Here is a 26,762-nt window from a genome sequence, read left to right as displayed (position 1 = left end):
GCCGGCGATATTGATGGCTGCAGCGTTCTTGTTTTCTTTTATGCTTTTTTTTTACAGCGAAGTCGTTAAGAGGAAGCTTTAACACGGGCCCTACTCCGACTCGGCCTATTCAAATAGATGTAAAACGCCGAAACGCTTTTCTTAGATAACCCCTGGACCGATTTTAATGAAATTTGTTGGATTCGGGAGAGAAAAGTAAATTCTAGTGACTATTGGAAGCGGAATTTCTATTTAGGGCCTGAATTTTGGTAAAAGATATTCAACAATTCGAAAGTGCGAAAAGTACACAAGCACGAAGTTTACAAATTATTAACTCCACATCAAGAACTGATATCGCGGTTCTGTAAACAGCATCCATTAGACGATTCCAATATGCCGGTTTATATCTTACGTGAAGTCGTTACGTTGTGAACAAGGGTTGTGGAAAAGCTGTATTTCCATATTACTAAATTTCTTGAGATTCATGCGTAATATATCAATTTTGTCTGCTTTAGATGTGCTGTTAGATCCAATGTACATAATTTTGATATCAGTTTTCATTGCCGAAAGAGAGTTGTAAACTTGATGGTTTCGTTTTCTGAAAATGTGCAATTTTTGACAATTTTGAATAAACAAATGATGACCTAATTCAAGAATTCGAAACCAACAGACACTAGATTTTAAGTTTTTGTTTTAAATGCAACAAAGCTTGTCAAATTAGATGCAGTGGCTTTCGAGAAAAAAGAATTCTCCTTTTACATTTATTTAGATAGGACCACCAGAGCTAAAGCTTCCTCTTAAAGGCTACTTTCCCCACTATCGCGTCCGCGTGTAGAGCCAAATCCCGAAGATAGCGTAATACCGGCCCGACCCGCAGTGGTGGTGAAGCATGCGTTCAGCGCTCCTCATATGTGGGCTGATCCCGAATGTAACGCCATGCCGGGGAGACCCGCGGCGGAGATGAAGCAGGCGTTAAGCACTCCCCATACGTGGGCCGATCCCGAAGACAGTGCAATGCGGGGCCGACATACGGTGTAGGGGCAGTTCGCCATTAAGGGACCCACATACACAGCTTTGCAGGTCATGTTTCTCCACAGAGTGGAAGGGCACTGAGATTTTTTAGTTATCCGCGTTTATCCTGCGTGCGTCTGCGATCAAAACAAGAAGCAGGTATGCCTGGAAAATCAGAGGTGGTGGAAGCAGGTGGTAGCGGAGAAGTTAGCATACCCAGCCCCTGCACGTACTTATATCTGCATTGACATGGGTTCATGGTAGTGATAGCGACCAACGCTCTACTTTTTCTTCGTACTCTAGTCATTGTGAAAATAAGGATGTGCTTAGCATCATTACGAGTGGTGAAATGTGAGTGGCATCCTTACGAGTTACGAGTGGTGAAATCCCACTGGGGCTGATTGTGAAGAAAGCTTCCTTCCTCTGTCCACTCTCGCGATGGTGAAGCTAAATATGAGGAGGAGGCCTGACGGACACAACGTTGATCGTCACCATAACAGAATGGATGGACGACCTGCGGAAAGGACAAGGCACACCAAGTTTTTAGCACTTAATTTGTCCTACAGTAAAGCGCTACAATGGCTAGTATGCCCTCATGGGAATGGTAGACCGAACTGCTGCTCACTGCTAACACTGGACTGATACTAAGAAAATACTCCGTCCGCAGGCACCACGCTACACTGAAACTAGTAAAACAATGTCAGTTTATAAACTGATATTGCCAATTATCTGGTGTCCTTGTGTGTGTGGAGGGCATAGAGGTCCTGGCAATGAAATGGTATTATTTTCGTTTTTGCTGCAGTTGCACACAAACAAAATTCTTTGAAGTTATCCGACAGCGATCTACCGGTGGAGAAGACCAACCCACAAATTAAAAATAATTGCTGGTTTCAGATCTTCCAATTTACTTCGCGCTTAGCTACCATCTGTTATATTCTTCTTTTTGTGCTCTTATAAAGAAGAAAACTCCACATTACTACAATATCAACAACCGTACACAAAATAGACTGGCTTTGAAGCTGTGACCACGCACCGCACTTTTCTACATTTAGCACATGTAGTATTGGGGCAACACGTTTAAGCAAAATGATTAGGTTTTCGGTCAAAGCACTGTGACAGGCGGGAAAAACTCGTTGTCATGCCCGGTCGAAACAATACCATCTGAAATCTTATTTATTTATATTGATTTTTGAAAAATCACTATAACCGTTTATACATTTGCTTCGTATGAGTTATATACTAGCTTGCCTCGTCAATGTCAAAAATGTATTCTCTTTTCGGGAGACGGCCTTCGTGAAAAACGACGCAACACGACAGTAAAACATCCAGCAAGGCTCTATCCAATGATTGGCGAAATAGTGCACTGATAGCGTGTCGACTAGCGTGCAATGGAAAGTTGAATTATGATCGTTGTAGGCTTGTGTTACGTCTAGCACGCGCGAGTAGTGTTAACAATGACATTGGTGTGAAAATGGTCAGCTCTATCTGCGATTTGTTCTTGTGGATCTCCACATTGAACGTCGCAGTCGTCACGATGAGAGCACTCCTGTGACATTATTAGCTCAGTGGGCTGGGAAGGCTCGAGTGGTAGCTCACTTTGAGGGGTATTGGCTAACAATTATTAATGTACGTACTTTGCGATGATGAAAAAGATGCAGAAACACCACTGGTGTTGTCTAACTATTCGTAAACAGGCCCCCAAATTTCAATTGGCCCACCCCAAACATTAAGTAGGCTCACCCCCGAATTTCAAGTTGGCACACCCTCAAATTTAAATTGGCCCACCCCCCTCAAATTTAAATTCGGCCACGCCCGATTTTCTTTTCGCCCAGCCTTAGAGGAAGCTTTAGCTCGAGTGCTCCTATCTAAATACTTGTATAAGGAGAATTCGTTTTTTTCGGCAACCACTGCACCAAATTTGACGAGGTTTGTTGCATTTAAAAGAAAAACTTAAAATCTAGTGACTGTTGGTTTCGAATTCTTGAGTTAGGTTGTCAATTTTTCGTTAAAAATTGCTGAAAATCGAAAATTTTCAAAAAACGAAACTATGAACTTTACAACTCTGTAACTCAACCACTAAATATGATAATGCAATTCTGTGAATTGAATCTAGTAGTACATCCAAAGCGGACAAAATTGATATGTTACACATGAATATAAAAAAAATTAATCATAGGGAAATACAACTTTTGCAAAACCGTCGTAACCAACGTAACAAATTCATGTAAGATGTAAAATGACATATTGAATTTGTCCGCTTTGAATGATCTAATGGATGCCGCTTACAGAACCGCGATATGAATTCTTTATGCAGAGCTATGAATTTGTAAACTTCGTGCTTCTATTTTTTTCAAACGGTCAAATATTTGAAAATCGTTTTAAGAAAATTCAAGCCCTAAATAGAAATTCCGCTACAACAGTCACTAGAATTTAACTTTCTCTTTCAAATGCAACAAAGTTCATCAAAATCGGTCCAGGGGTTATCTCATAAAAACGTTTTTGCGTTTTACATGTATTTGAATACGCCGCGTCGGAGTTGGGCCCGAGCTAAAGCTTCCTCTTAAACTCAAATCGCAATCCCAAATTTCAATTGGGCCACCTCTAATTTTCAAGTTGGTGCATGCACGCACGAATTTCCGTAAATCGACGTCCAAATTTCGAGTCGGTGCACCCCAAAATTTAGGCTTGTCCACCCCCATATCGCCTCCAAATTCAGATTGGCCGACCTCGAGATTGCCCCCACATTTAGGTAGGACCAACCCCATATCACCCCCGAATACAAATTGTGCTGCCTCCACAACACCACCAAATTTAGGTTGGCCCACTCCAATACCACCTGCAAATCGAGGTTGGCCCACCCCCATATCCGCCCCAAACTAGCGCTGGCCCACCCCTCGATCACCTCAAATTTATGATGGCCCACTGCAAATCACACACCAATTAAGGTTAGTCCACCCATATATCACCCCCCAATTCAGCTTGGCGCCGCCGCACATCACCGCCGTGGTCAGGTTAGCCGGTCCCAATGTCACCCCAAATTTAGGTTGGCCCACCCCCATATCATCCCCGAAATGGCCCACTGATGGCCCCACGAAATGGCCCATGATGGCCCACTGCAAATCACACACCAATTAAGGTTAGTCCACCCATATATCACCCCCCAATTCAGCTTGGCGCCGCCGCACATCACCGCCGTGGTCAGGTTAGCCGGTCCCAATGTCACCCCAAATTTAGGTTGGCCCACCCCCATATCATCCCCGAAATGGCCCACTGATGGCCCCACGAAATGGCCCATGATGGCCCACTGCAAATCACACACCAATTAAGGTTAGTCCACCCATATATCACCCCCCAATTCAGCTTGGCGCCGCCGCACATCACCGCCGTGGTCAGGTTAGCCGGTCCCAATGTCACCCCAAATTTAGGTTGGCCCACCCCCATATCATCCCCGAAATGGCCCACTGATGGCCCCACGAAATGGCCCATGATGGCCCACTGCAAATCACACACCAATTAAGGTTAGTCCACCCATATATCACCCCCCAATTCAGCTTGGCGCCGCCGCACATCACCGCCGTGGTCAGGTTAGCCGGTCCCAATGTCACCCCAAATTTAGGTTGGCCCACCCCCATATCATCCCCGAAATGGCCCACTGATGGCCCCACGAAATGGCCCATGATGGCCCACTGCAAATCACACACCAATTAAGGTTAGTCCACCCATATATCACCCCCCAATTCAGCTTGGCGCCGCCGCACATCACCGCCGTGGTCAGGTTAGCCGGTCCCAATGTCACCCCAAATTTAGGTTGGCCCACCCCCATATCATCCCCGAATCCAGGTTGGCCCACCCCCATATCAGCCCCAAACTTAGCCTGGCCCACCCCTCTATCACCTCAAATTTAGGATGGCCCACCGCAAATCAATCCCACATTTAGGTTAGCCCATCCCCATTACACCCCCGATTCAGCTTCGCCCAGCCCCATGTCACCCCCATGGTTAAGGTGTCCCACTACCCATATCCCACCAAATTTAGGTTCTCCCACCCCCGTATCATCCCCAAATCCAGGCTGGCCCACCCCCCATATTCCCCCAAACTTAGGCTTACCCACCCATATATCACCTCAAATTTAGGTTGGGCCACCCCCATATCAGGCTCAAATTCAGTTTGACTCATTACCATTTCACCCCAAATTTAGGTTGGGCCACTCCCATATCGCTACCAAATTCAGCTTGGCCCATCCCTGTATCACGCCCAAATTGATGCTGATGGCACTTCCAATTTCAAGTTGGCCACCCCAACCCTTTTTATGAAGACCTATGTATTCATATGGGAAATGCGTCAAGTTTTTTGGCGTTACAGACACGATTTTGCACGATTTTGCTACCAAATTGCTGGGGTACTCGCCAACGAATGCTGCGCATTAAAAGCAACTGCACCGAACGAGCGACGCCATGTGTTGATTCTAAATACTGACGGCTAGCCAAGCTAGCTTCTCTGTAGAGCGACCGGGGCAGCCACAACACGGGACATTTATTCAAATGGATTTTTTACGGGCACACCTACACATTCATACCACTTGGCTGTAGGCAACACATTAACAGTAGCTATTAATCCACACGCTGCACGTCTTCTCCTAGTTGGCGCATTTTTTATTTGAATGAATCTTTAGAAATAGTTAACGTTCGGGCAGCGACTCAGCTTAGCAGACCCTTTGTTCCGCACGAATGTTGCATAGGAATGGCACTGGCCACCGGGTGGCATTGTGGCCCAGGTGGACCTAATTCGCTCGGAGTATGTGCCATTAAGGACAGGCGAAAGTCGTGAAAACGGACCTTCCAGAAGAACGCAATAAGAATAGCCATTTTGTTCTCCCAGGTTCCACGCTACAAAGCACTAAAGTGTTTTTTTTTTTGCATAACACAAAGCTATGCGCAAGCTTCTAGTTATGATGTCCAATGAATAAAATATTCATAAATGCGGTGACCTAACTAATGAACACAACACTGCTATGTTTTAGGAAGGAAAATAGAAAACATAATATTTCAAGAGAACCACTGGAAAACTAGAACCGAAAGCACACCATGAGCTTTGTGTTTCTGCCATCTGTTGGGAGACTGTAAAACTAAGTCCTATGCGGCTTCTAAAAAAAAAAAAAGAAACTGCAACGCTGCAAAACCAGAACCGAAAGCAAATATTAGATTTTGTGTTTCTGCCATCTAGTGACAGACTATAAAACTAGGCCCTATGCGGCTTAAAAAAAAGTGCGAAGCGGGAATCGAACCGCGGCCACCGCGAAGGGAGACGAAAGGTGCGCGCGATTCTACCGCTCGGCCACGGCTTCCGAGGCTTCGCCCAGTGTTACGCTCATGTTTTTATAGATACCACGTGAATTTTCACGACAGTGTTTCAAAAAACGCTTTTGGGAACAATGTTGCGCCATGTGTGGAGAGTCGAGATAGGCATCAATCGAAAGCTGAGTCTCCGGACTACATACGCTGCACTGCGTATTACGATAGACGTCGTAGGTTAATTACTGGCACCGTTCGTGCCTCGAAAATCGAGTACAAATTTTCGTCGTTTCCATAGGCTCCCATTGCTAAACCTTTAACCGCTGTGGGAACAAAATTCTTACGTGCCATAGCGTGATCACTGCATTTGGCTCGTGTGGATTGTCTTCCAGAACACGTCTGTCGCCTGCGTTTTTCAATAATCGACCTGCAGCTTTTGTTATTCGCGAAAAACCCGCTCGTTCCATTGAAAACGCGCTAGCTTCGTGCCGGGGCCGCTTGGGGCGCTAGTTGGTACGTGTCCAGAAAAGCTGGATATCACGCGAAATACTGTTACTAGCATACAGCATTGCGAGGCGTGTATAAGCACAGCAACCAATCGCGTTACTATGCGCGAACCAATATGTTTTATGCACTGCATGTACCCTAGCTGATATACTTTACTAGATTTATAGTTTCTTTATAGAGCACAGTAGGAAATAACCTCAATGGACCATTTCGGAAATCGCAGCGCCGCGAGAAAACCTAGCGGGCGCGCGACGCATTATGGGAAAAGTGAGCGCGCGCCGACCAACCGCCCGCCCGTCTTGGCTGCCTCCTGCGTTCGCTGCTGCGGTGTGTGTGTGCGCGCGTGCTTTGTTTGGTTAGAGATTGTGTACTTTTTGGTGGTGGGCGCTTGCAGGTGCGTTATATTAACTGTTACGTGCCTGTGGGTTACTTAGTGACCTCAGCCACTACTGCGCGTGATGTCGTCGAAGTGCCGAGGCGGCGGTCAGACTTGTTGTGTGCCTGGTTGCGACAACAACACGCTGAAAGACAAGAACGTTTCATTTCACGCGTTCCCTGCAAATGAAAAAGAAAAAAAGGAGTGGGTGAGAAGAATCAACCGCCAAGGAAGTGCTGGTCGCTTCTCTTTGTGGCAACCTTCTAAGCACCACCGGATATGCGGAGCTCACTTCAACGCAAGTGGACGCCGTGGTTATATGGACCGGCTGCCAACAATTTTCCCCCACAAGGTCATCAATCAACTATCTCCTTCCTTTAATACCAGTAAGTATATATGTTCAGACGGTTATTGCATGTAATCATAACTTCCAAATCTTTTCCAGTCGCGAAACGCAAGAAGACGAGCTCCCAAACTGCCTCTGCCAGCCCGGCGCTCCTTCTGAACGAGTTGGATATCGGCTGCGTAGTTGACGTGCCCCAATGCGATCAACGTAAGAGACGCTTTAACTGTGCCATCTTTTTTCTGAGGCTTCGGCTTTGTGTGTACGCATTTTCACGAAAGTGTATTATACGCAGAAAGCGACGTTGTTTCCCAGGAGCCCACCCAGCTGACATTCGGTGCACCGGCTTCGCCTCGCACGGAAACGGAAGGTTGGTGAGAATTCAAAATTCTCGCTTTGTGCATTCCACTATGAAAACTTATTTTTCGCATTTAACGGACCCCTATCGCGCCCAGGATGCCGGGGTCCACGGGTGCTGTGGCGACCGGTATATTAATAGCGAGCGACTTCCTTATCTAGTGAAAACTGACGAAATTTCTTCCCGCGAAGCCAGTTTTCCGCAAGCTTTTGCAACTAGCCATGGGAAGTCTGCATGTTAGGAGTGGCAGAACCGCATGTGTTCTGTGACGTAAATGTCATCAGTGATTTTACCGTCCATGTGTTAGTACTTCAGCGAGTTTTCTGATAAACGTGGTACCTCTCCCACCAGTGCACGCATTGTGAAACTTACCCATTTCATTTCTTTCACCTCGATATTATTCCCTTTACCCCAGCTTGGAAAAATGACTCAAAAGTCAGGCTATCCAAATGTAGTGCAAATATGGCGGAACAATGCACTGGTAGCACAAGCTGCAATGTCGTCGAACTGCATGCTCAGGAGGGGCACAGACAGCTCATGAGGTTTACGAGTATAAATGGATAGCATTAATCTGGGCTTGCTGGTTGGTAAGCTGCTTGCGCAGGTGGACCAGTGGAGTGAAAGAGCGCTGGGCTCTATGGCTTTGGCATCCTGGTTCTTTGTTGTCTGTATATCAATGTAAGCCGAGAGCAAAGGTTCAGAACACACATTGTGGGCTGAAGTGACTATTTAAAACCCTGAAATCTGCATTAAAGTAGGGCCTAACCGTTCGCAAATCAATAAGTAGTTCATTTTTTTTTTTAGGTGCCGACCACTCGTACTCCATGGGGCCTCCAGACGCAGCATCTGCTGCCACACTAAGAAAAGTCAACCACCTTCTCGAAGTCTGTGGAAAACTCGAGCATGAAAACAGCTTGCTCCGCAAAGACAAATCTGTGCTCCAGAAAGAGGTTGAGGATCTGAAGGCTCAGTTGCACGATATGAAAGTTCAGGCGCTCAAAGAGAAGCTGAAGCTAAAAAATCCTGTCTCTAAAGTTCACGATTTTGTTTCAGATGAGAAACGACTCGTGTTTTATACGGGGTTTAACTCCTTCAAAAAATTTGATGCGTTTGTGGAACATGTTGAAGGCATGTACGAGGCACTGAAAACGGGTGCTGGCAGGCCACCAGCACTGACAATGAAAGAACAGCTCATTGCAGCGCTTTGCAGGCTCAGGGTTGGGTTACTCGAACAGGATTTGGCATATCGCCTGAAAGTGTCTGTGTCGACCGTGAGTGCCATGTATACATTTTGGGTTAATTTTTTGTTTGAAATGCTAATCCAGATACCAATGTGGCCATCCCGTAACACAGTGGACCTGTTCATGCCAGACAATTTTAAAGAATTGTACCCATCTACACGCATTGTACTAGACTGCACAGAAATTTTTATCGAGAACCCGTCTGACTACAATACACAAAGCGACACTTTCAGCTCGTATAAAGGACACAACACCGCAAAAGGGCTCATTGGCATCACTCCGAACGGCTTCGTTTCTTTCGTGTCTAATCTTGCTCCTGGAAGACTTTCTGATCGAGAACTCACAAGACACAGTGGCCTGTACGAGTTGCTCGAGAAAGGGGACAGTGTAATGGCGGATAGAGGATTCCTCATTGAAGATGACCTCCGTCAGCTTGGAGTCGAATTAAACATGCCACCTATGTTGAATGGCCGCTCGCAGTTGTCACTGGCAGAGGAGTTAGCAACACGGCAGATAGCCAGTTTGCGAATTCATGTTGAGCGTGTCATCAGGGAAGTTAAAAACTTCAGAATACTCCGTGCTGTTTTTCCGAATGTTATGGCAGAGAAGCTGAACAAGATATGGAAAATTTGTTGTTATCTCAATAATTTCATGCGTGAGCCCATTCTAAACAGATGAGCGATGGTGGTGTTTTTAATGTTTTGTACGTTGTGCATGATCTACTGTAAAGCAGGGGTGCTCAAACTTTTTAGCCTTTTCAGTTGAAGAAAGACTAACCTCATTTGGCTAAAATGGAGTTAGCTCCTACCATATTTCATTTCTATTTTGGCCAGCTTCGGTCACGGAGCCTGTATTGAAAATATTTGCTTTATGGGGGTTTAACGTCCCAAAGTGACTTACACTATGAGGGACGCCGTAGTGAAGGGCCCCGGAGATTTCGACCACCTGGATTTCTTTAACGGGCAGTGACATCGCACAGTACACGGGCCTCTAGAATTTTGCCTCCATCGAAATTCGACCGCTGCGACCGAGACTTGAAAAGGTGTTGGCCGGATAATGTAAAAGGGGTACGCAAGCTGCACAGCACCTGAACAAATACTTAAATTCAGTTATGACTGGCTGTATAGTGAGATAGCAGTAAGCGGCTAGAGCATTAGTCCCAAAATAACTGGCTAAGGCCGATGAAGACATGCATGAACATAGGTGCTTGGCGATTCTAGGAAGTGTTCCAAGAAACCCAAAAGTTCCACAAAACGCAGTTTGAGAATCCCTGCTGCAGTGCAAGGCATTGAACTTGCGTTAAAGTACACTACTTCATGTACAGCGGACTAGAGCAGCATTTCTTGCTCTGCTGAAGTAAGCCTGAAGTCACTGTACAGGCTATATAGCGCTGCAATGCCTTATTTCTGTGTCGGTGTTGTGCAAATGATTCGAGCATAGAATGTGGCAGTACTATATGTGAGTCATGACTAAAAACCAAATCACGAGTCTCATTGCTGAGCTACACAGACAAGTTGGAAAGTTGGTGTTTGCAGCCATTGTCTTTTCTACCACAGATTTTCTTTCCTAACTTTTTGGAGTGAAATCTGTAAAGTGAATTTCACTTTGTCATTTTTACATGTGTTAGTGACGCGTTCATGTTTAAAAAAATTGTGATATGTATATGGATTGTATATTTGTGTACTGTATATGTAAAAAAATTTGTATATGTATGCGAGTATTTCATGGCAATGAAATTTGAGACCTTTGTTACAAACTCTCATGTAATGTCCTGCATGGAATTCTTGAGGAAGAAGTTATGAAATAACTGCTATCGCACTCAGTATCAGTATGCAATACTCGAGATGCGGTAGGTTCGAGCTTGGTCGTCAAAGCAGTGCGAGCCCAGTGCAGCTCGAAACTTGGGCATTAGCCCCTCAGAGCAGAGATGAAGTATGCTCAGTGTGCACCTTGGGCACTCTCTATGACGGCACATTGATTACTGTAAAGCATAAACCTTTGTTGGTTCACTCCACGTATGTTACAAGTCGTACCGAGTGCAAGAGTACCTACACTAAGGAGAACACACTTTTCACTTCGCAAAGATTTTGCTTGCAACTTTCAATGCGGTTTCCTTACAGAGACCAATGTGAAGTCACTATCACCATCAAGTATAGGAAATGTTGAAGTGTGTAGCTGCCCAGATTCCTGTGTCCAAGAGTGCGTTATGTATGTGTTCAATGACAAGGCAGCAAGACGTGTGGTGCTTGATTTACTTTTTACACACCGATTAGTTGCACACACATTTAAATAGGTGGTGGCAGCACATACGCGTGACCATAACGATATTACACAGAAAAACACTTTCTTCATGGAGACTAATGCAATACAACATATTTAAACACCAAATATATGTAAGATGAACACATGCCAAAGCATGTTATGAGTCCGAGAATCTTTGTCCTGCAGACCAATGTGACTTAACTAAGTCGTTGATATTCACACACAAGCACAGTGCTCTTGGTAGTTCTTGAAACATTCCAGAAGCCGTGGCAGCATTTGTGAAATCCAAAGCGAGCTGTCAAAAGTGATCCTCTGAAGAGTGCAGTTTGTGCCATTATCAACCACAAAGTCACACCAGGAGAGTCCAGTCAAAGCCATTTGCCCCTGGACCTGGTAAAAGTACTTGTGGGTCGGTTTAAGAACTCCATTCTTCAGGTAGGATGCCGTATTCACAGCATTTTCTAATTCATCACCCCGTTCCTTGGCAGCTGAGAGGGTCTTAACTTCAAGGAGACCAAAATCTCCTCCCTCCTGTACAACACGGTCTGGCGTTGCACCAAGAACAGGGACACCAGGGTTGACGCACAACCCACAACAGTAAATCCTAACTGGGACCTCTCTCTTCTCTATGTAACGCTGCACGGCTGCAGCTTCATTCCTTAAACCATCAGCCATGTATTTGGTCTGCATCTGGCTAGACCCAAACAGCCTCTTGAAAAACTTCTCGTCAGCTGGCTTCTTCCGTGACACCACATCTCCGAAGTGTGAAGCAGTCAGGCGCTTGGATCTCTCGAAGCTCCATGTTGTAGAGCCGCTCTGCATCCTAGTCGCTTGCTCAAGGGCCCATGAGTCTTCTAAAGTAAGCTCACAGGAGCCGAACTTGTATCCAGCTGGCACATGCTCAACCCACAGGGCTTGCACCGGTAACCTGATTGGCATCTGGCTAAGAGCATCCTCGTGATGTGCTCTTTTCACTGCTACGGGCAGAAAGTGGTTGTCCTCCAGCGTCTTGCATAGCATGGCGTTTGGAATATTTTTCTGTGTCTGATACATTCTCTTAATATGGTCTTCTGTCACTGTCAGAGAAACTGTGGTTTCTCGAGTCAGATGCCTGCCAGCTTTCATTGGCATATGTTTCACAAAACGTAGTTGTGAGAACTCGCGTGAGTGCATGTTGGCCTTCTTAGCGCCAGTACCCCATGCTCTGGGTTTGTCTGTACACGACTGTGTGTCTCGCACGTAGGCTGCCCCAGAGCGCTTCAAGTCTAGTACAAACCATAGTAAGGCAGCTACATGTTTACAAACACCTGCAGCTCCAGCCCGGCAGTTGCAGGTTCCTTCAACCACAGTTCCATTTGACGAGAGCACAGCAGCAGTGTTATATAATTTTGCCAAAGAGAACGATGCCTCCACGGTTGCTTTAAGAAAAGTGGAACTGTCAGCCTTGCAAATAAGAACATTGTGAACCTTATCTGCTTTAAACATCCTGTATCCGCTTATAGTATGCTTCTGAGCACTATGTGCATTCTGATGTGCCAAGATTTCTTGCTCTGAGAAACCATCCGGCACGTCTTTTAACTGCTTTGTCCATGGTCCCTTCGGTAACCTTGCTTGAAGAGGATGAGTATTTTCAATGGCTCGTAGTGGTTCCTGCAACATGGGTATAAGCAAGCGTCAAAATGTTTTCTTCGGCACTCCACATATGAACAGAGCATGGAAGCATACACAGCTGATCATGGGATCATCAATGCGATCTTGAAATAAAAGAGTATTCATTCATTGTGTCTTGGTCACTTGTGGCAAGCATGCTTGAAAAGCAACGCTGAACCCGTTTCGTTCACTATGCGCGGTCGTGAAGAATGTTGCACAAGGACGGGCTCCGTAAGCCACTAGCTAACCTAAAACTCTGAGGCCGCCCTAGTACAAGGTACTGGCGCGTTCAATACTTTTCAGGCTAGCCAAAACATCCGCCGCAGTTTTTTTAGACCGCGTTCGCGTTACTTGTAGCCACCGAGGCACGTTCATATTTTGGGTGCGTCTATCTGCACTCCACGGTAGTAAGTAATGTACACCGCGACCGAGGTAGTACGAGCTGTCAAACAAACAGCAACTGCTATCTATACCGCAATGCTATGCTCAGATATATACACTGAATGTAACAGTACTAATAGAAGAGCTTGTTGGTTCTACTTCGTACTTGCTGCGTGCTATTCAAACAACACTATAGGCAAGAAAATTCGCTGGCACAAGCTAAGCGCCAACTCAGCTACTTATTTCTTGCAAGATGTACATTACTGAACGTATGCGCTGTCCGTTCCTTTCGACGATATGCTTGTTTCAGACTCGTCCGTAGATTAAATAGCCCGATGTAACCAAAAGACTGAATGGGCAGTGCTCGATAACGAGGTATTTTGCTGAAATGCAGCACATAAATTCTCACAAGAGGGTGTCGCACTGTTGCAACAAACATGAATGTACTGTACGCTACGTACTACGCCTGCCGCCGGAACAGCCGCACAAACTTCGAAGGTTTGCGACGGGCGACTAGTAAATAAATGCACTGTTCGCGCGTGCTCACCAACAAAACACGCCTGCTAGCCGTAGGATCGCGCTCGTGCCTTCAGTAGCATAGCTATAAAACGCTGACAAAGGTGTTGCTATGCAACGCAAGCTCCGAGCGCGAGACACTGGCACATGTGCGCGCTTCACGTGCGAAAATACTCGCTTCGCGCTCGTAGCGTCGGCTGCATAACCACAAGAAAGTTGTACGGCAATGTAAAGATCACTTGCGCGGCGAAAACATGCAACAAAACTATTACTAGCACTCCAAAAAACGTTTTTTTTACCTGCGGTTGCGCAACGTCCATGTCGTACCGCTTCTGCGCCGGATCCTGCCCGCCAAGATCGCTCACAATTCCCAGCCTGCTTTGCGGCGGTCGCGTAGGGGGCGCGCGCAACTTTCCGAAATGGTCCATTGCGTTTTGTTGGCAGGAGATAGCAAACAGTTAATGTCATTTCCGAACCTGGGGATATTCGCAACGGCCCTTCGATACGACACACAAGAGACTGAATTACCTTTTCCTGTATATCACCCAGTGCCTGGTGTCCCTGGATACCTCTTCCACCAGGTGCCGATGTCCTTGAACGGTGCGCGGTGCTTGCAGGGAGTTGTACTCAGCCAGGTTGTCCTTGGCGTCCTTCTCAACGATCCTGTCGCACTCGGCCCCCGGGACAAGCCTCCTCCGATGTGGTGCGCAGCTGCTACGAGCCTCTTCCTCAGCCGCGTCCAGAGTCTTGACCACAAGGTCGCCGTTCCTCGGGAGGACGTCGTCCACGGCTTCGTCTGGAAGCAGGACGTGCATTGTGAACGAAGGCAACTTCTGGGGTGACGATGCTTCTGAGAAGGCTGATGCGCCGCCGTGGAGGAGACTGGGTACATCGAGTACGCCGCTGGATACAGCGATGCCCATGGCGGGTACTAAGCCGGGTCCGTCCTTCTGAGAGATGCTTGGATATGCGCGTGCCACGGTCAGCTGCGTGTTCGAAAGTGCGAGCAAGATTTTCCTGTGCCACGTGAACCTCTAGCGCCAGCGCACGAGTGCGCGGCCTCGGTGTCGTTCTTCTTCTTCCTTTACTCCATTTGAAGGTTCGTGTTTCGACTGGTCTCCAATATCTGTTCGATCGTTGCTTTAGAGCACTTTGACAACGGCAATGTGACTCTGAGATACGAGAGATAGCGATAGTAAACACTTTTACTTAGCGCGTGATCCGTCGTGTTATTGCGCCTATGTCGACCAGATGTGGGATAATGGAATTCTATAGCAAGATCAAATAGTCTGCTCGAATTTGTTGAGGGCTGTACCAAGGAGAGCCTGGAGTGGGGGATGATCTTATTTTGCTAAATTTTGTTTTCTTAGTATCTCGTAATAATTTTTGTATAGGTTTGCCCAATTTCATTTTTGACAGCATGACGTTTTGCAGTAGCATGTGTACTTCCAAATCGCCTTTTTTTTTCTTTACCCTTCACTTTTCTTTATTCATTTCATGTAAGCTCTCAATTAGCGGACAATTGCTCACTACGCGAATGCGTGATTTACGGATGTTAAAACAAAGAAGAAAAGAACCGGGCGTGAATCCGCCTTTGTCACCGCGCGACGGCGCATGCGCCCTGCGCTAGCAGATTAGTCGCGAAACGTTTTGGAAGGGTGAAACAGCGCCAAATCGCTGAGTTAGCGTTCCCAACGCAAAACACAAACGTAGTTTGCGTCTTGCGCATGCGCAATGGCTTCGCCGCAATTTTTTTTTTTTGGGGGGGGGGGCTATTATAAAACTCTCTACTATCTATCTGGATCACAGTTGCTGTCGTGTATGTGACACGGCCGCTCATATTGACTCGCCTTAGTTTGGAACAACTCGGCTCATATGCGCAGATATTTATGTTTTGCTGCGTTTCACCATTATTTCATATCAGTGATGCACCTTTCCCCAATATTTGACGCTAACAACGATCGCCGTCTGTAGATGTCCTTGTAAAGAAGTGCGCCGCTCCGGTAAATCCGACGCGGAAGCCTGCGCTTCAAGTCTTATTGTAATGCGAAATGTCAAATGAACGTGTAAAAAGACTACAAAAAGCGATGTGCAAGTGCAGAAATCAGCGACAAGACATTCCAAGGCAGCCACGTCGCCAGGCGGAACTCGGCGTGGCTTTATCGGCTGCATTGTTGGCGCAACAGCGCACTCAGGCATGCTCACCCCAGTAGTCGGTGAGTGCTACACGGCTTCCAGGGAACGACATGCTGCCCCGGATGAGCCATTATTAATTATTCCCGATCCACGAAGCGAACAACCGACGTGCACTCAACGTGGGCGCAGGTACACGAATAAACCGGCAAAAGCCCCGGGACCATTCCAAAACGTATCCAGCTGCGTGCAGCAGAGGGCAGCACAGGAAAATGAAAAGGGCCGATTGCCAACAAATTGCTAACATCGATGTGATTACAGTAATTGTGACATCAGAATGATTGTTACCTTTGGACATGCTGTGAAAAGTTAGTCTATCGCCATCTACTCGTCGCCGTTGCACTGATATATGGGAGGTCCTGGGTTACGTTAGCCACGTTCTAAGAAAAATGTCTGTCCGTCCGTCCGTCGGTCCGCTGGGGGAACCAAAAAAAAGCTACCAAGTTGACCGAATACCCCAAAAAGCAAAATGCAGTATTTGAAGTAAAAATACACTAATTATGACGAAAAATTACCTCCCACATTAGAGTAAATTAACGTGTAATATATACACAGCTAGGCACATATTGTAAACACATCTTATTATAAAACTATGACATTCACTTTATGCAACATATCAATGAGGAAAAAAAATCAATGTGCCGCAGAAGTAGTGTAAATTTGGGACATATGAGGAATACAAATTACTAGGAACAGAAGCGTTGATAAAGCTTGTACATATTTACTTGACATATTTATTTATTAGCAGGGCTTCAGGAAAGTATATTGTAAATTTATGTCACTAGTATAACAAGACTGGAAGTCTACACGTTTAGATCGTTTTAACGTAAACAGTACGACATTTGTTGACTTTCTATTGTTCTAGATTACGTGTGCTAGCCAAGTGGAATTGATCTTTAAATAAATTTTGCACAATTACTTGACCTTAAAATGTCCTATCAAAGGTCCTCTACCTAGCTGCAATTGATGTGCGCTAAATATTGGACCAAAGAAAGAAACTTATTTCAACAAGTTTTCACCTTTTGAATTCTGCGCGTGACTTCTGACGGGAAAGCTAAAACAACACATTCGGTCGCATTCGTAGAGCTATGTCCCGCGTCAATAATTGCTTTGCTTTTTACACGAAAGTGTTTTATGCCGGGGTACACCATCAACTTCCTCCAAGGGATGTGACGTTGTCGCGAACGCGTAAAGTGTGCTCTCTCGGATGGATGGATGGATGTTATGAGCGTCCCCTTGGAACGGGGCGGTGGGTTGCGCCACCAAGCTCTTGCTACTATACTGCCTAATATTCTACCTAGGTTGAACAACGAAAAAAGACAAAAAAAAAACACTATGAACTACCACGGCCAAATTTTGACAGGGATGGCGCCGCCATCTAGGAGCGGTGGAGCGAAGTATACGGCATCGTGACACCAACGGTGCGTCACGTAACCGGCACGGCAACTCACCGCACGCCGTTTGCGGGATGTGTGTAGGAGATGGGAGGTGGCGGGTTCAAACACCTTGTAGTGTATATTGTGAACCGGTGATTACGTGCAGGTGATTACGTGAAACGGTGATTACGTGCAGCTTTACTTGGCGTCTCATCGTGGAGAACACAATCAGCCGCATAGCGAACTAGCCATGGACGCGGTTGATGATTGTGGAGGCTGTTCGACGCGGTGTTCGACGCGGCGTCACTTTCATTCCGGCTGCAGAGTTCTACTGTAGTCTTTAGATTTGTCCTGTTGCAGTGTTCTACTTTGGTCTTTAGATTTGTCCTGTTGCTCTCCTTTCCTTTTTCCTTTTTCCTCCCCTCCTTCCTATCTTCCATTTCTGTTTTGCTGTCGCCTCCCTTCAGAAGAGTTGGCAGGCGTTGTGCCCCTTCCGGTGGCAGTTGCCAGCCTGCTCCTCGCTTACCCTTTCCTGTTACCTATGTATATGTGTATATGTGTTCGCGGGCAGCCGTTCGTAGATGGTGCTTCTCTAATTCTGGACGTTCTGTTCTTATCTAATTATTCTTAATATACGCGTTTAAGCGGCCCGTTGCTTTGTTATAAAATGCACTTTCTTTGAGCTGTTACATGTCCTCGCGGGTGAAGTCGAGCAGAATCCCGGTCCAATGTCCAAGGTTGAGGCCAACGCTTTCGCTGCTGCACTGGAACGAATAAATAAGCTTCAAGAGGCCGTGGCTGCTATGCAAGCTGAATGTAAAAATTTCTTAAAGGAGCAGGCAGCTGCATTGGAAAATATGCGCAAACATGCAGAAAATGAGAAGGCTTTGCGCACTGACTTGAAACGCGCGAACAAAACGCGCTGCCTCTGTAAAAGAAATTAATGCAAAGCTAGTAGCGTTGGAAGCATCTATGCCATCTCAACCAGCTGGGGATTCTGGAACGTGTTTGAAACAGTGCGTGACGTGTCCAATCAGCTGTGTAAAATATCCGCTAGATGTGAAAATGCCGTAAACCGTATGCGGCAATCCAACCTCCTCTTCTTTGGAATGGAAGATGAGGCTAAAGAAAACTTGGCTGCTTCAGAAAAAAAAAAGTGCTGCAATTTTTCTCCTAATTATTGGGCGCGGAATTCACGACTGCGCACCTTGAAAAGTTACACCGATTAGGGAAGTTTACGGAAGGCAGGGTGACGCCCATTATTGTGAAAATGACATTTTTCAAGACAAGGGCTTGTCTTCTGCACGTAAACAAAAGGGGTTTGGTTTTTCAATTCGCGAAGATATTTCGCTAGCAACCTGGCAGGCAAGAAAGCAGCTAATTACTTTCGCGAAAACAGAAGCTAAGTCTTTTACGTTAACAACCGGTCGAGTACGCGTTGGAGACACCATTTATATTTCTGATATATCACTTGCAAAACTGCTGTCACTTGTGAGAAATAGCAGCAAACCACATTGCATGATGTGAACCGTAGAAAGTCAAAGCCACGCGCAATCGCACCATCATTACTGTTATCTTTCCAAAATATCCGAAGTCTGTTGCCTAAACGCGACGCTATTGCCCCATTTCTTGATGACTGCAGTTCGGATATTCTTGTTCTTACTGAAACGTGGCTACACCCTGAAACAACAGATAAATATTTCCACTTATAGCAGATTTAACGTGTTAAAGTGTGATCGCACTGAAATGTGAGGTGGTGGCGTCCTCCTTGGTATGAAATGACCAGTTATCTCACAAGTTAATAATGTAGATTCCAGTATTGAGATAGTAGGGGCTGAATGTCAAACTTGGATGTTGTTATCGTCCTCCCGATACAAGCCGGTACTTTCTTGTCGAACTGCGCAGTATTATTTCTAATGCTCTTGAGCTCTGTCGAGCTGATATTGTCTATCTCTTTGGTGACCTTAATTTTCGTTTGGTCGACTGGGATAACCGATCATCCTGTTGTCGTACATCAATGGAATTCATTTCTTTAATGTTGGACTTCAGTTTATTCAACATGATTACCCAGCCCGCCCGTGGAAGTAACGCTTTAGATTTGATTTCATCTAAAGCCACTAAAACAGTTGGTGAAGTTGTTTGCTTAGACGGTTTCAGCGATAACAAGCTGCTACAACTTACTCTTAAGATCCCCTTGCAATGTACAGGCGTCTCAAGCACAGCCATCTGTGATCATATAGCGGAGACTATGACAAAATGCACAAAGAACTTGAGACATTTCTTTCTGCCACCTTTCTAGCTTCTTTTTCTGCTCGGTCAGTCAATGAAAGCTGGCTTCTGTTTAACGAAAACCTGTGCCCATCACTGGAAGCGTACATCCCTCTTATGAGAGTAACAGGGGATAGACAGAACCCTTGATTCACCAAGTAGCTTCGAGGAATAAGAAACAAGAAGAAAAGGCTATACGCTACTGCAAGGCGTACAAACTCCCTCGCGGTATGGGATAAATATAGCTCATTTTTGAAAGATTACTGGTCGTCTCTAAGAGACGCTAAAGAAAAATACTACTCTCAAGATCTATTTTCATTACTCTAAAACAACCCCCCAAAATTCTGGCAAGCAATTTCACTTAATAGTTGCTTGAATCACCTTTCACTAACTGATGTCAATCTTGCTACAATCACTGGCAAGGAATACCCAGTTGTCTTTAATGCATTTTTTTTCATCCATAGCCACGATCGAAGACCATCCAAATTTGGTGCAAGTCAGTGATATAGTCTACCAGTACATGCAATCCATCGATGTAAGAGAGGATGGTATCACAGGTCTCATAAATATGCTTAAGTTGACAAGTTCTTCGGGTGTCGCTAAGATTAACTCAAAAACTTTAAATACAGTCACACTATATAGGAAATTTAGGTGTTATTTTCCGCCAGTTGTTATCATCTCGTCAGTTTACATTAGATTGGAAAATTGCAACAGTGATACTCGTACACAAAAGTGGCAGCAAGAGTTCCCCAAAAAGCTATCGTCCAATATCATTGACAAGAATTTGCTGCAAAATGCTCGACCATACCATTGCATCTCACATATATCATAATCTGGAATCAAATAATTTTTTTTCTTTATTAACCAAAATGGATTTAGCAAAGGCTTGTCATGTGAGGCGTAGTTACTAGAATTCACCACAGAATTCCATTTTAACATGAACCGTAGTCTTCAAACAGATGGAATATTTCTCGACTCCTCCAAAGCATTCGACCGTGTAGCGCACTGCCGTTTAATTTCGAAATTATTCGCTCTCAAATTAGACTACTTAACGCTCTCCTGGATTCGTAACTATATAACGAATCGTCACTAATTTGCAGTCGGTAATAATTTTACGTCACCCCTTCCATATGTCAGTTCCGTTGTACCGCAGGGCAGCATACTAGGACCCTTGCTTTTTCTTATCTACATCAATGATCTGCATAATAACATCTCATCATGCATGCGTGTTTTGGCCGATGATTGCATATTATATCGGCCAATTCGCAGCCTTGATGATCATCGCATTCTTCAAGAGGACCTTTATCTCGTTACCAAATGGTGTGAAGACTGGCAAATGAAACTTTACTCATTTAAATACAAAATAATGTCATTCACGCCATAAACATCAAATCATAGCTTTTCCTATAATACATATACAAGTCTAGTATCTCAGGCATCAGTATATAAATATCTAGGCGTTAATCTTGCACCGAGCCTTTCCTGGGCCTTTCACGTCACAACCATATGTGCAAACGCTTCCAAATATCTTGTGTATATTCGTCGCAACTTGCGTAACGGCCCGTCTAACATCCGTAAATTAACATTCCTGTCATTTGTACGCCCCCAGCTTGAGTTCGCGTCCCCTATATGGTCTCCCTACCACGAATTCTTAATCCGCGTGTTAGAAGCCATGCAAAACCTAGCTGGTCGATTCATTTCCCGCAATTGCAACCACCGGTCAAGCATTACTCAAATAAAACTCGACTTTTCCCTTCAATAACTAAGTAGCCGACGTGACATCGCACTCCTGTCCTTGCTCTATAAATATGCTCACCAAATGAAGCCATCCAACTTGCTACTGGAACGCGCGTCTTGCACATCACGACGATTTTATAATGATTTGAGCCTAACTCGCATTCATGGGAACGCTAACGCATTTACCTTCTCCGCTCTACCACGAGCAATTCGGTTACGGAATTCACTTCCTAACAGCACTGTCGCGAAAATGAGCAATGAAAAATTCAGACTACTACTGAACCCGCAGTTTTCATGATAACAAATACATTCATCTGTACGTATTTCATGTCATATAATACGTGTCATATATGTGCCACGTCTCCCTATCTTATTCTTTTCAGTTTGTTGTTTCAATTTTGTTTGTTTTATTAGCTCGTGCTATCGGCGTTATTTTGCACGAGTGAACTGTACTTTTCATTCCTTTGCTGAGAACTCTTTGTTTTGCTTTAGCGTTTTCATTTGTAACACTGTTTCGCAAGCATGTTACCATTGTAAAAATATTAACTCTCATGTATCGGTTTTCTGTTGTCATTTGTTCAACGATGGCCCCCCTTGCCCAATGCTGCCCTTGGGGGCTGTAAGGTACTTTGAAATGAATAAATGAATAAATAAATAAATAAATAAATGCTATCAAGGTATACCTTGACAATGTAAGGAACGCACAGCCTATGCGCGGCCTTACAAATTCCAGACAAATTTCCAGTGAAGCTGTTGCCGTCAAGCAGCTGCAGTAAGAATTTTATTTGCCAGTATATTCAAAGTATCCAACAACACATTCTATCTACTACTACAGTAAAAAGTACAGCGTCGAATTACACACACAAGGTAACTTCGGCTTTCACCTGCACATCAAGCAACGTAGTCTACTGTCTAGAATGCGCCGCTTGTAGCAAACAATACATAGGTGAGACTGGACAACAAATTAATACAAGACTCAATGGTCACCGCGCGGACACAAAACACAATTTACCCAAAGCAGTAGCCAGCCACTTTAATGAACATGGACATATGTTTGACAAAGCAAGGCTCTATATACTACAAACAAATTTCCGTTCCCCTCGCGAAAGGAAGTATACGGAATCATACCTCATACACAAGTTTAATTGCCTACACCCGACAGGAATTAATTTGGCACGCGGCAACTTAGAATCATTAAAAGCTGTAACTTAATTCTGAAACTCTCATATCATCAACCAATACACAAAACACATTAGGCCACCAGCCAACTTTAATTCTTAACCTCACCTACTCTTCCATTTCGAAAAAATTTTTTCCTGCCTACTACTCAATTTAATGTACTCTTTCAGGTTTTTACGTCTATACCAACTGTGCGATCCCCTTCTTCCGTGTACACTTGCCCCCTTCTGCGCGCGTCACCCTCCTGTTTGTTATACCGGTTTCGGCCCCCCTCCCCCTCTCCCTTCCCTCCCCCCCTTTTTTCAATCCTTTTTTTTGTCTTGAAATCCCCTCGACAACACATTCCGAAGTCAATATGTCTTTTTCGGCGCCTCAACCCAGAGTATCGCCATCCCTGGATGCCGCCGTAACGACACCTACGTTAAGCGCGTGGGGCAGTGCCCCTTGAAAGACCATGCCGCTGCCTTTCAGTCACCCCATACATTGCACCGCAGACTCCTCGTCGCCACCTTAACTATTTCAAAATTACTCGACATATTACTACTATGCTACTCAAGTCACTTTCAACTCTTGTTTTTTTGTGTGTGTGTGTGTCTGGGTTTTCTCGTTTCTCTTTTTTTTTGTCTTTTGTGTTACTCGCGCGCTGACCGCTTGACCGGCCGTTTTAATGCCTCAAGAACATGCCGCCAACGACTCCCCCTCAATACCTCCTAACCTTTCGCATCCCCAACACGCTCCCAAGCCCCCGTATTTCTTAAAGATTTCACTTTTCTCTTTCTTTTTCTTTCACTCCCCCTTTTTTGTCTGTCTTGGTGCCACCCTGGCTTCCCCCCCCACCCTTTTCCCTTTTTTCCCTTTTTTTCTGCTTCTATGTCTTTTCGTTTCTCCCCGCGTGCCCACTCTCACGCTCTTGTACCCTCGTCTTGAGAATGAAGCTCACAGACGTCGGACGACAGCGCTTCTTTCCTCTTGTAATCTCTCTCTTTAAAACCAGTCGCCAGCGACAACACCCGCACGTGACGTCACTGCACTAACCCTATAAAACTAACACGCCGAGGATGACGAGGCCGCCTTGGACGAAGATAGGTCCTCCTATCGAAACGTTGGCCAGCCTGTCTGAGGCACTTCATCCCTGTTTACAAACTTTATACCACAGTGTGCTAATCCATCTGTCAGCCCCTTTCTTGTTTTTGTGTTTCCATACGTGAGCATTCGCGACGTGTTTGCATGCCTGCATTTGCGCGCGCGTCCCCGTGTACGCGCCTGTTAATGCATGTGCGCTTGCGTGCTTAGGGTGCATGCATGGGCGCCTGTGAATGTATACGTGCGCGAGCGTACGTCATCGTGTTTCAGCATGCATGCCTGCGCACAAATGTGTGCGTTTTCGTGTGCGCATAGATATTTGTGCGTGAGTATTGTCTGTGTGTGTGCGTGTACGAGGCAGAGGGTGTGTGTGCGCGCATTCGAGGGAGAGAGAGAGAGTGTGCGCGCGTGTGTGTGTGCGAACATTTTCCTGCTTACACCTGTTCTTGGAAACAAACGGAATGTGGAGATCACCAAAACCTATATTTAAATCCACGAGACAAGAATGAATGACACTGCACTTGCAATTATCTCTTTCTGACAGCGAAACTGAGAAAAAACAGAAAGCGCCTGGGATGTCAGTATTGCCGCCCTGGATCGGCACGGCCGCGTAAGAAGCTGCTAAGCGGTTCACCTTCGTTATCTTGTTTCCGTCGGTGGCTGCGCAATGTCGTGAGGGCAATGGTGCGCCACATCTGCACCATCTTGAGAGAGAGCGTAAACTTTATTTTCAAATCGATAAGGTTTGAGTCCGGCGTCTTTCTAGTGGGTGTGGGCACCCGCCGCGGACGCGGTTTCGAGACCCTGTCTCGAAGCGGCTTCCTCGGCTCGCTGGACGGCCCAGAGTTGTGCTGTCAGGTTCGAGCTGAGCAGTGCGGTCTTCCAGCGCGGGCGGAGGCTGGCGGTGGAAGAGACGGAGTGGTCGGCACTGCCCGACTTGTTGGTTGTGCTGACATTCCCATGACATGTGATTAGGTGTGGCAACCTCGCCACACGATGTGCATCTGTTTGCAGTGTACGTGTCTGGATACATGGCGTGCATGGGTCTGGGGTTTCTGTAAGAATCTGTTTGTAATTGAATCTTCTATCGTTTCTGTGACGAAGCAAGCTTTCGGCAACACACGTTCACTGCTACATTGATATTTGTACTTTAAATGGCTTGCCTTCGGAAAAACAATCTGAATAAAAATCAAGAGTCGTCTGGCCGAAAGGAACATGCTCACGGAGCCGAATCCACGGTTACAATATCTCAAAAGACCGGAAGCGGTCAGTTCAGTGCTATCCACGATCTTTTTCCGCGTCATTTAGGAAATCAGAGAGCGCCTAATTGCAAAATATTTGTTCTCAGCTCGTACAGGAGCACGTCTAATAAACATATGTTTGCTCAGCTACATAATCTCGAAGACGGGCTCCAAACTACTAATTTACTTTAACCATCCACGATCAATTATTTAAAAACTAATTAACGTAGCTTCATGAATTACGCACACAGCTGCTCAACGTGCTCCGTATCCGGAGGTGACTATCTGAAAAATCGAAGGATAACAATAATATCACGAAGATTTACATTGGTCTATTTATTAAATTTTGGTGCCGCTAATAATACCACCTGTGTATTGATGGTGCAGTAGGCTTCTCATAAAGCAGGTGCGAGTGCTTGGATAGCTTTTCTTGATGCAATTCAAGTGGATGAACATAGAACGCATCTGCTAACAACGCACCTCTGTCTTTATAATGTACTGTCCAACATTATACATAAAACAGCTCAGCGCCAAAGTGTGCACGAACTCTGTGTGTGCTCCCGATTAGATTTATGAGCGTTCGCGGCAACAGGCTTCGTTTCCTGGCGTCATTAGGAATGAAAGGAGGGCATGCCTAGTGGCCCAAGCAGGTAGACGACTTCGGCCACTCAGTCGGCGTAAGATAGATAGATAGATAGATAGATAGATAGATAGATAGATAGATAGATAGATAGATAGATAGATAGATAGATAGATAGATAGATAGATAATAGATAGATAGACAGCCAGACAGACAGACAGACAGACAGACAGACAGACAGACAGACGGACGGACGGACGGACGGACGGACGGATGGACAGACAGACAGACAGACAGATTTATAGATAGATAGATAGATAGATAGATAGATAGATAGATAGATAGATAGATAGATAGATAGATAGATAGATAGATAGATAGATAGATAGATTAACGTGCATCAACTGTCATACATCGTAAATTTCAAGAAAGAAACATGAAACTGCATTTCACAACACTCGCAAGGCAAACTTCGATGCATGCGATTCCCTTTCTCGTGGGGACCAATGTGTTGTTTAGACGATAATACACAGTTTGACCCGCCGTGAAGTCTCTTCGGCGTGTCGCTCCTAAGCCCGGGGGAGCCGTATCGAATCCCGGCTACGGCGGTGGCATTTGGATGGAGGCAAAATGCAGCAACGCCCGAGTGCCTCGCATTGGGTGCCCCCGCCAAAGCATGCCTCATAATCTTATCCTGGGTTTGGCACGTAGAAGACCAGAATTTATTTCGAGTTTTTAAAGAATATTGTCCTCCGACAGTGTTACAATTGGACACGCACATTTATTTCCCTTCATACATTTAGTCGAAACAAAGCGATGTCAAATTGTTGCATTATTTCAAAGTTAAGCTGGCTCCTGCACATGTAGAGAGAATGCCATAGGCACTTGATAATTTAATATTACCCAAATGTTTACTTCCATAAACTTCCTCGCTATAGGCATGGAGTGGAAATCTCTAATATATTGTTCGGGTTTATCTCTTTACAGCACATTTCATCCACTCCATTTATAAGACAATGCACGTTTTTCTTTATTCTAACGCGTCAGTCCAAATGTACATAAGAAATTTATTTTCAGAGATAATCCGCAATTCGATATGTTTCAAAATCGTTCATTATCTATAGGCTCTCGTTTCGGCAATCAAGACGAGAGGCTATTATTTGTAGACAAAATAATCGGCTAACACGCCC

The 26,762-nt window shown here is 45.3% G+C and overlaps 2 protein-coding genes and 1 long non-coding RNA gene across 3 annotated transcripts in view; 2 read left to right on the top strand and 1 right to left on the bottom strand.

Annotated features, from left to right (window-relative positions):
* The window catches only part of LOC135920076 (uncharacterized), a 75,019-nt gene extending 59,416 nt beyond the window's left edge, over positions 1-15,603 (bottom strand). Inside the window, exon 1 of the mRNA XM_070530342.1 lies at positions 14,444-15,603. Coding sequence (XP_070386443.1) covers positions 14,444-14,838 — 395 coding nt within the window. The 5' untranslated portion in view covers positions 14,839-15,603. The remainder of the gene's footprint in view (positions 1-14,443) is intronic.
* On the top strand, positions 7,178-11,569 carry LOC135920077 (THAP domain-containing protein 11-like). The gene is made up of 5 exons (XM_070530335.1): positions 7,178-7,550; positions 7,610-7,717; positions 7,803-7,877; positions 8,670-9,136; positions 11,555-11,569. Exons 1-5 carry the CDS (start codon positions 7,247-7,249, stop codon positions 11,567-11,569), a joined length of 969 nt encoding a protein of 322 aa, XP_070386436.1. The 5' UTR covers positions 7,178-7,246.
* Positions 14,887-26,762, top strand: part of LOC139053305 (uncharacterized) — a 33,437-nt gene continuing 21,561 nt past the window's right edge. The window contains exons 1-2 of the long non-coding RNA XR_011510401.1: positions 14,887-15,014; positions 16,017-16,131. This is a non-coding gene — a long non-coding RNA (uncharacterized lncRNA). The remainder of the gene's footprint in view (positions 15,015-16,016; positions 16,132-26,762) is intronic.

The sequence above is a fragment of the Dermacentor albipictus genome, unplaced genomic scaffold (assembly GCF_038994185.2).
Source record: "Dermacentor albipictus isolate Rhodes 1998 colony unplaced genomic scaffold, USDA_Dalb.pri_finalv2 scaffold_86, whole genome shotgun sequence".
In the NCBI taxonomy this organism is placed as follows: domain Eukaryota; kingdom Metazoa; phylum Arthropoda; class Arachnida; order Ixodida; family Ixodidae; genus Dermacentor; species Dermacentor albipictus.
The sequence above is the reverse complement of the archived record's forward strand: the minus strand, read 5'-3'. Positions and strand labels throughout refer to the sequence as shown.